At 38.9% G+C, this 12,315-nt stretch overlaps 1 protein-coding gene across 1 annotated transcript in view; it reads left to right on the top strand.

Moving 5' to 3' along the window:
• Window positions 1-12,315, top strand: part of ABCA12 (ATP binding cassette subfamily A member 12) — a 292,157-nt gene that overhangs the window by 255,427 nt on the left and 24,415 nt on the right. The window contains exons 49-52 of the mRNA XM_040357483.1: window positions 1,846-2,099; window positions 5,903-6,113; window positions 7,493-7,602; window positions 7,689-7,839. Of these exons, the coding sequence (XP_040213417.1) occupies window positions 1,846-2,099; window positions 5,903-6,113; window positions 7,493-7,602; window positions 7,689-7,839 (726 nt within the window). The remainder of the gene's footprint in view (window positions 1-1,845; window positions 2,100-5,902; window positions 6,114-7,492; window positions 7,603-7,688; window positions 7,840-12,315) is intronic.

Here is a 12,315-nt window from a genome sequence, read left to right as displayed (position 1 = left end):
CTAAATATCACAGATATCAGCAAAAATCATATCCATTACCCTGTAAAGGAAACAGTGTGAGATCTAATCTACAGAAGAAGATTGTATTTTGGTACAATTCCCTAGACACATTGACAAATGATCCCACTGGAATAATAAAGGAATTGTTCTTAGTAGTTGATGAATGTTATGCCAAAGCTGTTAAAAAGACATGCATGATGCATAGCTGTGTATCCAAAGCTATAAAAATTGATATTTAAAGATTTCATATGTAGCCCTACTCCTGTAGGAGCTGCTGATAAGGATGGGTCCTATGTTTTCTGCCTCAACCTTTTCCAAACAAAACTCAGCCCCCTCGCACACACCAGTTTGAGTGTACAAACATACAATATTCCAGGAAATCAACAAAGGTAATACTTAGTACACAGTAGCAGCGATGTATGAAAGGAAAAAGGCACCAAACCAGGCAGTAAAGGCAAACAATATATTGTCACCCAATATGATTGGTAACTAAGCAAGCATAAAATGGATTAACAATGATAATAACACAATTTAGCATACAAATTAATGACAGTAAAGACTAGGCACATGAGGGCATTCAGGTCAGCATAAACAGTAGCAAGGCCAACTCAAATACATTAAGGTGAAGACTCTCGTGCCTCCACTAAAACTAAATATGTGTAATGGTGATTGCAGCTCAATCTAAAGTGTAAACAAGTGCACCAAAATGGGAAATAAATAAATAATAATAAGCGTAACTACCTACATTAAATGATAAATAATATCTCAAATGTGTATGACAATATTCCAATATAGTCCAATGACATAAAGAAAGTGCAACAGTGCAAATAAAGTGCAATGGTGCATGTGGAATAATTCCTAAATAAAATTGGAACAAAATTGGTGTATCTTCGTGTTGGTGAACACACAATCTTCTACTAAAAGGTTCTCCCAGGTTTCAGTGCTCTCAGAGCGCTTACCTCACTCCTGATAAAATACACCTTTATTTTATCTCCTGGCTTTCTCTGGTATCCGGTCCTAGCCATGTTCTACTTCCAGCAGCTACACTCAGTATACCACAAGGTTCCAGAGATACTATAGATGTCCGTATAGTTCGGTGGGTAAGTGTCTCAGAATGTGGATAAAAGCATAAGCAAATAGCCTCCCATAGCGTGATAATATAAAATAAATGGGGATTTTATTCAAAATATATTGCTCTTACAAAAGTTAGAGGATCGTAGGCAAATAAATAATATTTACGTTCGCGTTCCACGTCACTTCCGTCCTTCGGGTATATCTGGCCTTAACATGTTACGCCACGTCACGTGGCTTCATCAGAGACCTCAATGTAAGGAAAAAAATAAAAATAAATTTGTTTACACATGGTTGGATAATGGAAGTCAGCTTCACCTCATTTACTAAGCTCTGGGGAAACATTCTATGCAAAGTACAACTTCTCTTACAAACTGAACAATCTATTTGCCTTTAGTAAGTCAACCCCATATTATCTTGCATGCTGTTTGGAATGAATGACACTGATCATTATTCAACCCAGAAGAGAGAAGATATCTTGAGGCAGATAAGCAGTACTTCTGGGGACAGCACCAGATTAAAGGAGAATATTGTAACCATGGGTGTTTAACCAGCTGGGAAATCATATGAAAAAAATAAATAGCCCAGAGTTGGGCTCTTAAGCTCAGCTTTTTGTATGTATGAAAATATCCTTTAAAAGTGGCCACCAACTCCATAAATAATTTCTCTGCAAATCAGATTCAGCCAACCATCTACTGCCTGGCTAAACCTATAAATATGCTAACAACATTTTGTAACTTTCCATATCTTAATATATTTTATTTTTTCTTACAGAGCCTGAATACCACATACACTGTCCTCACAAACATTTTTAAGGTCTTCCCTCAGTTCTGTTTTGGTTATGGGCTGATTGAACTAGCACAGCAACAGGCTATACAAGACCAGTTAGCCATCTTTGGAAGTAGCGAGAAAGTGAATGTTTTCGACATGGACATACTGGGATATATGTTTGTGGCCATGACTGTCCAAGGGACATTCTGCTTTCTGCTACGACTGTTAATCAATGATGGAATAATCTACAGTGTTAAGTAAGTGGCCTTATTGTTAAAGCTAAGCCGAAATTTAAAACCCAATTGTAATATTTGGAAAGGGGTAAGGGGTAGGAACTGTTTTGGGTTCTGCTTGTATTTCCATTGGGAGAAATTTCCATTTTTCTTGTTCTGGTTGTCACTGGGACAGAGAATAAAAGGGAATCTTGCTAATAGAGGAATATGCAGCAATTGGACTTTCTCCATTGTACTCAAAGTGTATCATTGCTTGTCAGTATTAAAATTGGAGATTTTTCACCACACTGAGCCCCTGTGTACAGGGCCGGAAATATGCAAACATCTTCACAGTAGAGACACAGACAGCAATAAAAAACTGGCAGAGGTTCTATTCCCTTTCCCACTCTATTATAAACAAAAAATCAGGTTATATGTTAGAGTGCTAAAGTGCCAGCATCAGCTTGCTTGCAATAATCCGATGAATATTTGGTGATGTAGGACTTCCTTCAAAGTCAACAAAAAGTTATTTTGATTGGTGAAGCTTTTATTATAAAACAATTTTTCTAATATGTTGGAAATTCTTTGGTAATAAGCACACGCATTTGCCTTTTCTTTTGTTAAATAAGGGAAAGTCTTATAAATGCGCTTTCCACTACACAATGGCTGAGTTTTATAGAATATCAGAAAGGGGTCTCATCAACTATTGTTTTGAGTGCAACACTTACTCTTCATTAAAACCATTTACAGTTACCCTATATGTAAAAAGAGAGGAGGATACAAACTGAAATATGAAATTGATTACAGTTACATGGATGAATTATTTTAAATTTCAAAATGTGTTATTTTCATTGACATAGTTGGGGCCCAACTCACCTGTTTTAAATGTAACAATGGTAAATTTAGTAATCACAAGCAGTCATGTATGGTATGAATACGTCTTACATAGAGAAAGTAGGTGTTTTTATTGGATGCAGAGAAAGTAGGCGTTTTTATTGGATGCAGATGTCACACTGGGTTATTTATGAAAGGCAAATCCACTTTGCACTACAAGTGCACTTTCAAGTGCAGTCACTGTAGATCTGAGGGGGACATGCAAGGAAAATAAAAAACAGCATTTTAGCTTGTACATGATTGGATAATAAAATCAGTTTAGCTTCCCCTCATTTCAGATCTACCCCTTAGATTTACAGCAACTGCACTTCCAAGCGCACTTTCAGTGCAATTTCAAGTGCTCTTTGCACTTGTAGAGCAAAGTGAATTTTCCTTTCATAAATAACCCCCTCAATGTTATATATTACTTTTAACACCTGAGCTGCATTCAGCTTTGCGCATGTACTCAGAACTGAAAGTTGGGACTTTTTAAATGCACTAAAAAGATGTGTTGTCTCTGTAGAAGATGCATTTGTGCCCTACATCCTAAAGCATACACAGATGGCTTAGGTTGAATCAAAATGGCTGATATGATAAAGTTACTCTTCAGACCTAAGCTTATTTCATCAAAAATCTAGGTCCCGTTTCCAAATCAAAGCCCATTTTTTTTAAAGGAGGTTTGGCATATACAGAGAAAAGGGTAGATAGAACCAAATTGCCTGCAACAGTCTTCTTATTGCTTGGAAACCACAGAAGCCAAACCTTAAGGCTAGGTTCACACCTAAGCGAATTGAGTGCGGTTTCAACCGCATCCAAATCGCAGGACATTTTAAAATACATTGTTTTCAATGAGGCTGGTTCACATATGTGCGATGCATCCGCACTGCGCATTGCCTCCAAACCGCGTGCGGTTTTTATGTCTTGCGGTGCGGTTCAGGTGCGAATTCAGTCCCATTATCTTCTATGGGTACGCAGCTGAATTCGCAGATCTGTTCATTTCTCTTCAGTATATGTCTCATTCAGTTCAATACACTTCCCCCCTCCCCCTCCCCTCTCCCAGGTCTCCAAATTCGCACCTGATCTGCAACTAAAATGCAGTTGATCTGCAGAACACCTTATAGAGAAATTCGCAAAGACAACAGAGCTCCAAAACGCAACGCACTAGTGTGATTCTGGCCTAAGAGACAAGATTAATATTTTTCTCCTAAGCCAGTTGCACACAGACATAAGAATTAACTGCATGTGAATGCATATGAAGGCACATAGGTGTATACAAGTATAAAATTCTCTCATTACAAATATTGCAATATATGCGTATCGGCACGTAAACACGTGTATGCGCGTAAATTACTGCACTCAAATGAAAAATTGTCTGTTTATGTTTTGCGGCTCTGTACTCATCACTCTATTGCTGATCTTTACACAGCTGTTATGGTTCCATAGACAACAATGCATCTATATCTAGATCACTAAAAACATGGCAATTTTTACTCCCGTGTGCAAGAGGCCTTAATTTGATGCTTCCAGAAAAAATTAAAAACCTTCTGCGTGCAGCTTTCACGGAAGCCCCCCTTAACCTCCCTGGCGGTCTTCCCGAGACTGACACGGGGTTAGATTTTCTTGCTACTATCGGTAACCCCGAGTCAGTCTCGGGCTTGCCTCGCTAGATCCACAGGCACTTTTTACTTACCTTGTCCCTGGATCCAGCGATGCCACCGCGCTGTGTGAGCGAGCGGGACCTCGCTCGATTCACATAGTGCCTCCGTGTGACGCCGATCTCCGTTCCCTGCGACGTTACGACGCACGGGGACGGAGAACGGCGCCAAATTCAAAAACGTAAACAAACACTATACACACAGTATACTGTAATCTTATAGATTACAGTACTGTATGTAAAAAAAAACACACCCCCCCTGTCCCTAGTGGTCTGCCCAGTGTCCTGCATGTACTTTTATATAATAAAAACCTTTTTTTCTCCCTGCAAACTGTAGATTGTCCATAGCAACCAAAAGTGTCCCTTTATGTCAAAAATAGTTTTAGATCAGCTAAAAAACAGCGATAATAAATTATAATCACTTGCAGAATTGTGCGATAGCGATTTGTGGGGAAATTCGTCATAAAAAAATAAAAGTAATGACAGCGACAATTCTGCAACTGAGCAAATTTCAGTGATTTTGATTTGATTACATTATTGAATAATTTTTATTATAATTATATTATTATTTGTTATAATTATTTATAATTATTTATTATATTATAATTTATAATTTTGTTTTTAAAAAAATGTAATACACGGGATGCCTATTAGAATCTTGTTTGGTCAGATTTAAGTGAGTTATTTCTAAAAATTACAGACCTACAATATAAAACGCCAAATTTCCTTGCAAATAATGGTACCGCTTTTAGCATGTTTTTTCTGAAAGAATCATACCGCCAGGGAGGTTAATACATACCTGAGCCCAATCTCAGTCCTGGCATGTGCACAAGAGACAATGCTCTCTCGATCATCCTTAGTTCAGATACAGCAGTGGGAGATATTGGCTCTTGCTGCTGTCAATCACAGTCAGTGACGAGGAAGCTAGGGGGCGGGGCGGGGCTGAGCCTCAAACAAGCGCGCACAAGTGCCCAAAAGCAAGAGGCTTGCATTCGGCAGGGGGGAAGAGCCAAGAGTGCCAGCAGGGGACCTGAGAAGATAAGGTTTGAGGCTGCTCTGTGCAAAACCATTGCACAGAGCAGGTAAATATGATACACTATATTGTCAAACGTATTGGGACGATACACGCACATGAACTATAATGGTATCCCAGTCTTAGTCCATAGGGTTCAATATTGAGTTGGCCCACCATTTGCAGCTATAACAGCTTACTTTAACTGTGTTTTTTCCAGCTGTGTAGTAGTGTTATTAAGAGGATATGTGATTTAAACTAATACTTTGAGGAAAACTAAGGACATTTTTTACCCATTTTATGCACTAGGACTTTCTTCAAAAAACTGTTCAAGCTGTACCCCCGTATTGTGAAAGATCCAGATGAAGATGAGGATGTAAAAGCCGAGAGAGACCGAGTAGACTCTGGTTGTGCAAATGAAGATCTTTTAGTTCTTGAAGGTTTAACCAAAGTTTACCATCAGGTCAACAAAAAAGTGTTTGCTGTCAACAACACGAGCCTGGGAATTCCACCTGGAGAGGTGAATATTACCGTGTGCCATAGTACACCATTTAACATATTGTGCAAATGATGATACTATTTCAAAAAGATTCTAAACTGGTGTTATCCCTCAGGACATAAAACTGCCGGTGTGGTTAACTGCTTCAGCCCCGAGCCATTTTGGTGGTCAAAGACCAGGCCACTTTTTGCGATTCGGCACTGCTTTAACTGACAATTGCGACGTGGCTCCCAATTTTTTTCCCCACAGCTTTATTTTGGTGGTATTTGATCACCTCTGCAGTTTTTTTTATTTTTTGCACTATAAACAAAAATAGAGCGACAATTTTGAAAAAAAATGAAATATTTGTAACTTTTTGCTATAATGAATATCCCCAAAAAATATATAAAAAAAACGTTTTTTTTTTTTCGATTCGGCATTGCTTTAACTGACAATTGCGCTGCCGTGCGACGTGGCTCCCAAATTTGTTTCCCACAAATAAAGCTTTATTTTGGTGGTATTTGATCACCTCTACATTTTTTTGTTTTTTTGCACTATAAACAAAAATAGAGCAACAATTTTGAAAAAAAATTAAATATTTGTAACTTTTTGCTATATTAAATATCCCCCAAAAATATATAAAAAAACATTTTTTTTCCTCAGTTTAGGCCGATATTTATTCTTCTACATTTTTTGGTAAAAAAAAATTGCAATAAGCGTTTATTGATCGGTTTGTGCAAAAGTTATAACGTCTACAAAATAGGGGATAGTTTAATGGCATTTTTATTATTATTTTTTTTTTTTACTAGTAATGGCGGCGATCAGCGATTTTTATCATGACTGCGACTTTATGGCGGACACTTGACACATTTTTGGGACCATTGTCATTTTTACAGCGATCAGTGCTATAAAAATGCACGGATTACTGTGAAAATGACACTGGTAGTGAGGGGGTTAACCACTAGGTGGCGTTGTAGGGGTTAAGTGTGCCCTAAGGAGTGCTTCTAACTGTAGGGGGGATGGGCTGTGTGTAACACAAAAGTGATCACCGCTTCCGAAAACAGAAATCTGTGGTCACCGTCCTGTCACTAGGAAGACTGGGGAAATGTTTGTTTATATCAGCATTTCCCCCTTCTTCCTCACCGTGACACGATTGCGGGCATGCCCGTGGACATCGAGTTTGCGGGACACCAACGGAGCTGTCGATGTATATGGCTGTGCGCTGGTCGGCAAGCAGTTAAAGAAGAAAATGTTTACGCTTACATTTGACTACAATAATTTTATTTTCATACTTTATATTTGGCGTAACAGTAGCTGGTCATCGTGTATCATACTTATATCACTGATGTTTATTTCCTCTTATTCTATTTCACTAATTGTTTGGGATTCAGCCATTAAGTTAAACTGTTTTATATTTTAAGTGTTTTGGACTGCTCGGTGTAAATGGAGCTGGAAAGACCACAACATTCAAGATGCTCACAGGAGATACTTCACCATCTAGTGGAAACATCCAAGTCAGGAACTACATGGGGTATTTAAAATATAAAAAGTATTTTGTCAGTTCGTTCACATGGATTGGACAGAATTTACTCACCAGAATTTTTCTCTTTCATCCAGGAATATGGTGAATGTTTTAGGATTCAATACAGAATGGTCGTCCTTTGGGTATTGCCCTCAGGAGGATGCACTGGATGAACTCATGACTGGATTGGAGCACTTATATTATTATGCAAGAATACATGGAATCCCAGAAAAAAGGATCAAATCAGTAAGTACATTGATTTTAGATCTTTTAATAATCAGATCATGTGTTCTACCCTTTACTTGAATATAAGCAGGCCCGGATTTCCCACAAGGCCACAGAGGCCAGGCCTCGGGACGGCAGGGCGCCTCGGGGCAGCAGCAGCATGGGGTCCCCCGACGCCCGGAACATACAGTTAAGGGCAGTAAGTTGCTTTCTAGCAGGACTAAATGTAGTGTGGGGGAATCCGCTCGCTCAATAACAAGTGATTGCGACGATGTTGCCAAAATCACAAAATGTGTGCTGCCATCCGTCTCCCCCCTCACATACCTCTCTCTGCTGGCTCTGTCTTTGGGACTCCTTTCTCCCCCGGCCACCGAGTCTTTCTCCTGTGCCTGCCGCCGATGTACACAGTGAGAGGGGTGACTTAAAGGGTCACTAAAATAAATACATGTTCTTGCTGAAATGACTGTTTACAGGGTATAGAGACATAATAGTTAACTGATTCCTTTAAAAATGATTAAAAATAGATAAAAAACAATCATATAATGTGCCTGCAGTTTAGTTTTTGCTGTTGTTTCCTGGTTCTCTGATGTACAGAGCCAGAGAGCCAATAGAGGGCAGTGAAGGTTTTGCAAAACGAAACTGGATTGGTGCTGAGGGGTTTTAGACACACCTCCTTGATTAGTCACCACAGTGAGAAATCTCCCAGTACTGTGGTGATCAGGAAACAGACAACCAGGAAGTGTCCAGAACAGAGAGGAATTACAGCAACATCAAAGCAAAAACTAACAATGAGGACATGAAACCAGGACTGCAGTAAGGTAAAGGAAGCTATTTAGTGACCCTTTAATTAAGAGTACTAAGTATCATTTTTGTCTGCTGCCTTGTTCTTCTGCTATCAGCATGAGTCACTTCTCTCATGTTTTCTTGACACCAAGAGAAAAAAGGTGACAGGGAGGGAACTCAAGTTGATTCACAGTCTCAGCTCTGTTCCTGTGCGCTGTGTGAAGGGGGGGTCCCTTCTTTCCAATCAGCTCTTAGAACTCATTTTCATGAGCTCTGCAGAGTGTAACTTCAGCTCAGACAAGCTTTATAAATTCTGGATCTTGAATTGCTATAGAGAAGAGAAGACTGACGATTAACAGGTACAACAAATGTAGGAGGATTTGTTTAATCTCTGTGCATCACCTGACGCGGGTTCTTTGGGTATATGTAAGGTTTTACAACCACTTTAGATACTGGAGATGCATAGTGTAGAATTCCAAGAACTAAGGCCACAATAAATGGACGGTGTACTAATCCTTAAGGATTAAATAACCTAATCATAGGCTATATCATAGACTATACAGGCCTACCAAAACGGTAGAGACCAACTGTTCCAGCCTTTGTTAAGACATAAAGATCAAAGGAGTATGGATCATTAAAAAGATGGCTACATTTTTTATTACATAAAATGTCATACTGTAGCATTTGGTTCACATATTTTATCAGTTCAGCATCAAGGAGTATATTTATAAGCAGTGAATGTGACATTCACCGAACATTAACCGCAGGTGTAGCTTTTATCCGGGTACATGTGTTTTTAATTACAGTGAATGATTAGTAGATGTCATACTAATTTATATATAACTCAGATAAATATGCCCAAATGCAAACAGATCATGGATATAAATCTAGCACCTAATGCCACGTACAGACGGTCGTTTTATGCGATGTAAAAAAACGACGTTTTCTGTGGAGTAAAAAGCGACGTTTTTGAAACTTCAATTTTCAAAAACGATGTTGCCTACACACCATCGTTTTTTCACAGTGCTCTAGCAAAGCGAGGTTACGTTCACCACGTTTTTCCATTGAAGCTCGCTTCATAACTAGCTTCTGGGCATGCGCGGGTGTAAAAACGTCGTTTGAAACGTCGTTTTTTGCTACACACGGTCAATTTCGGTGAAGTAAAAAACGACGTTTTGAAAAACGACACATAAAATTGAAGCATGCTTCAATTTTTTTTGGTCGTTTTTTAGAAGACATAAAACAACGTTTTCTCCCACACACAGTCAATTAAAGTGACGTTTTTAAAAACGTCGTTTTTTTACATCGCATAAAACGACCGTCTGTACGCGGCATTAGAGACCTAGCTGCTGTGATTCTTTTTTTTCAACCTGTGTAGCTGTCTGCTCTGTATGGTCCTGTGACTTTAGTTTTTTATGAATGGCCTTAAAATTTGATGCAAGGCATAGGGGGTTATTTATGAAGTGCAAACTACAAGTGCAAAGAGCACTTGAAATTGCACTGAAAGTGCACTTGGAAGTGCAGTCGCTGTAAATCTGAGGGGTAGATATGAAATGAGGGGAAGCTCTGCTGATTTTATTATCCAATCATGTGCAAGCTAAAATGCTGTTTTTTATTTTCCTTGCATGTCCCCCTTGGATCTACAGCAACTGCACTTTCAGTGCAATTTCAAGTGCACTTGTCGTTTGCACTTGTAGTGCAAAGTGGATTTGCCTTTAGTAAATAACCCCCATAGTGTTCTTTGGTTTTTAGATTCTTTGGTTCTGCGATTGCACAGCCATTACAGATCTTTTGGCAATTAAATTAGTGTAAATGTATAACTTCTACGAGTTGAGTAAATATAGAAAGGGGGTGTACCATCATCCAACATATGGGAAATAGAAAACTAGGGAGGTTGGTCCTAACCTGGTCTCCCAAAGAACAGAAAAATGGACTATCACGGTACTGGTTTGATTGGTTTGAATTCAAGTTATATAGTAAATAAATAAATAATTTTATTATTAATACAAAATTAATATAAAATAAAACAATACATTCTCAAATACACATTAAAATGCACGATGAATAATCCATATATATCACCAGCATAAAGATCCCCAAAGGGGGAGGATGACATTGAGATAATTGTTCACGGAAAGCATGTCTCAACTAGTTTCGCAGTCTAAGACCGCTTGCTCAGGAGAAAATCTGCAATTTGATTAACAATCAATCAATATATAAAAAAACATAAACAAAGTAATCAAAATGTATTAATTTAACATTGGGAAAGAAATTGCGGATGTTGCTTACCCGTGACCAAGGTCCACACAGAGCAAAGGTTCCACCAGAGGTTCCCCTGCGGCGGCTAGGGGGGATGTGCAAGCAATGGACGTATATCTAAGTAAACAAGGGAAATTAATAAATGGATAGATGAATTGTACATATGCATTTTAAATATATATTTAATGTTTTGCTATTTGTGCAGTCTTGCTCAGATGGACAGAATAAGACAAAAAATAAATAATAAAAGACAAAAATACTTATTAATGGGGAAAATTCTGCTGCATCCTCCCTCTACTGCTGGTCATATAACTAAGTCTGAAGCATTTTAATATGTAATCATTATTAAAGAAAATGATCAGAAATACGGTCGGAATTTCCGACATGAAAAGTTTGATGTGAGCTTTTGGTTGGAAAATCCGACCGTGTGTAGGCTCTATCTGACTTTTTCTGTCAGAATTTCCGACAGCAAAAATTTGACAGCTGGTTCTCAAATTTTTAGATGGGAAAAGTTCTTGTTGGAAATTTCGATCATCTGTGTGCAATTCCGATGTGCAAAAAAACCCACATGCTCTGAATTAAGTCAACGCACTTTTTTCTTGGCTCATCATAGTGTTGTAGTCACCCCGTTCTTGACGGTCGGAATTTTGTGTGACTGTGTGTATGCAATACAAGTTTGAGCCAAAATTCAGTCGGAAAAAAAATCCATGGTTTTCTTGTCGGAATTTCCGAACGTGTGTACACAGCATTAGAGTTTTGCAATGTGACCAGCACTGGAGGGAGCATAGAGCAGTATTTTCTCCATTTCAGCTCTTCTGTTGCTTTTTATTTATCCATCCCTGCAAGGCTGTTAACATAACTATAATAGAAATATCTGCTTAATCCAGAAGAAAATATGCCAGTATGTGCCAAGGCTTCACAAGTGTTTTACAAGAATTGCATTTGCATCAATTTGTTGTGTTTTGGGACATTAAAAATGCTTGTTACAAACCTTGACCATTTTTATGGAGCACAGTGAGATGTGAAAATGCTTGCATACAAGACATTATTAGAATGTACATACACTGAATGTTCCCACAATCGTGCACGTTCCTGGCTTGCAGGCAAAATGCACTGCTCTTAAAGCGGTGGTTCACCCTAAGAAACCAGTTTCTACCATTAAATCCAGCATACTAGCGTGAGCTACAGTATGCCTTTATTTTTATTTTTTTGCGCCGTACTCACAGTTTAATGCCGTAGTGAAGTTTCAGACTCCCCGTGGGGAATGGGCGTTCCTATGCAGAGGGAAGATGATTGACGGCCGGCTATGGCGCATCACGCTTCCCGAAAATAGCCGGAGTAGGTCTCGGCTCTTCACGGCGCTATACGGCACCTGCACACAGACTACGAGCTGACTGCGCAGGCGCCGTGAAGAGCCAAGTCCTATTTCGGCTATTTTCGGGAAGCGTGACGCGC

The sequence above is a fragment of the Rana temporaria genome, chromosome 6 (assembly GCF_905171775.1).
Source record: "Rana temporaria chromosome 6, aRanTem1.1, whole genome shotgun sequence".
Lineage (NCBI taxonomy): Eukaryota > Metazoa > Chordata > Amphibia > Anura > Ranidae > Rana > Rana temporaria.
This window is presented reverse-complemented; position numbering and strand designations above follow the sequence as displayed.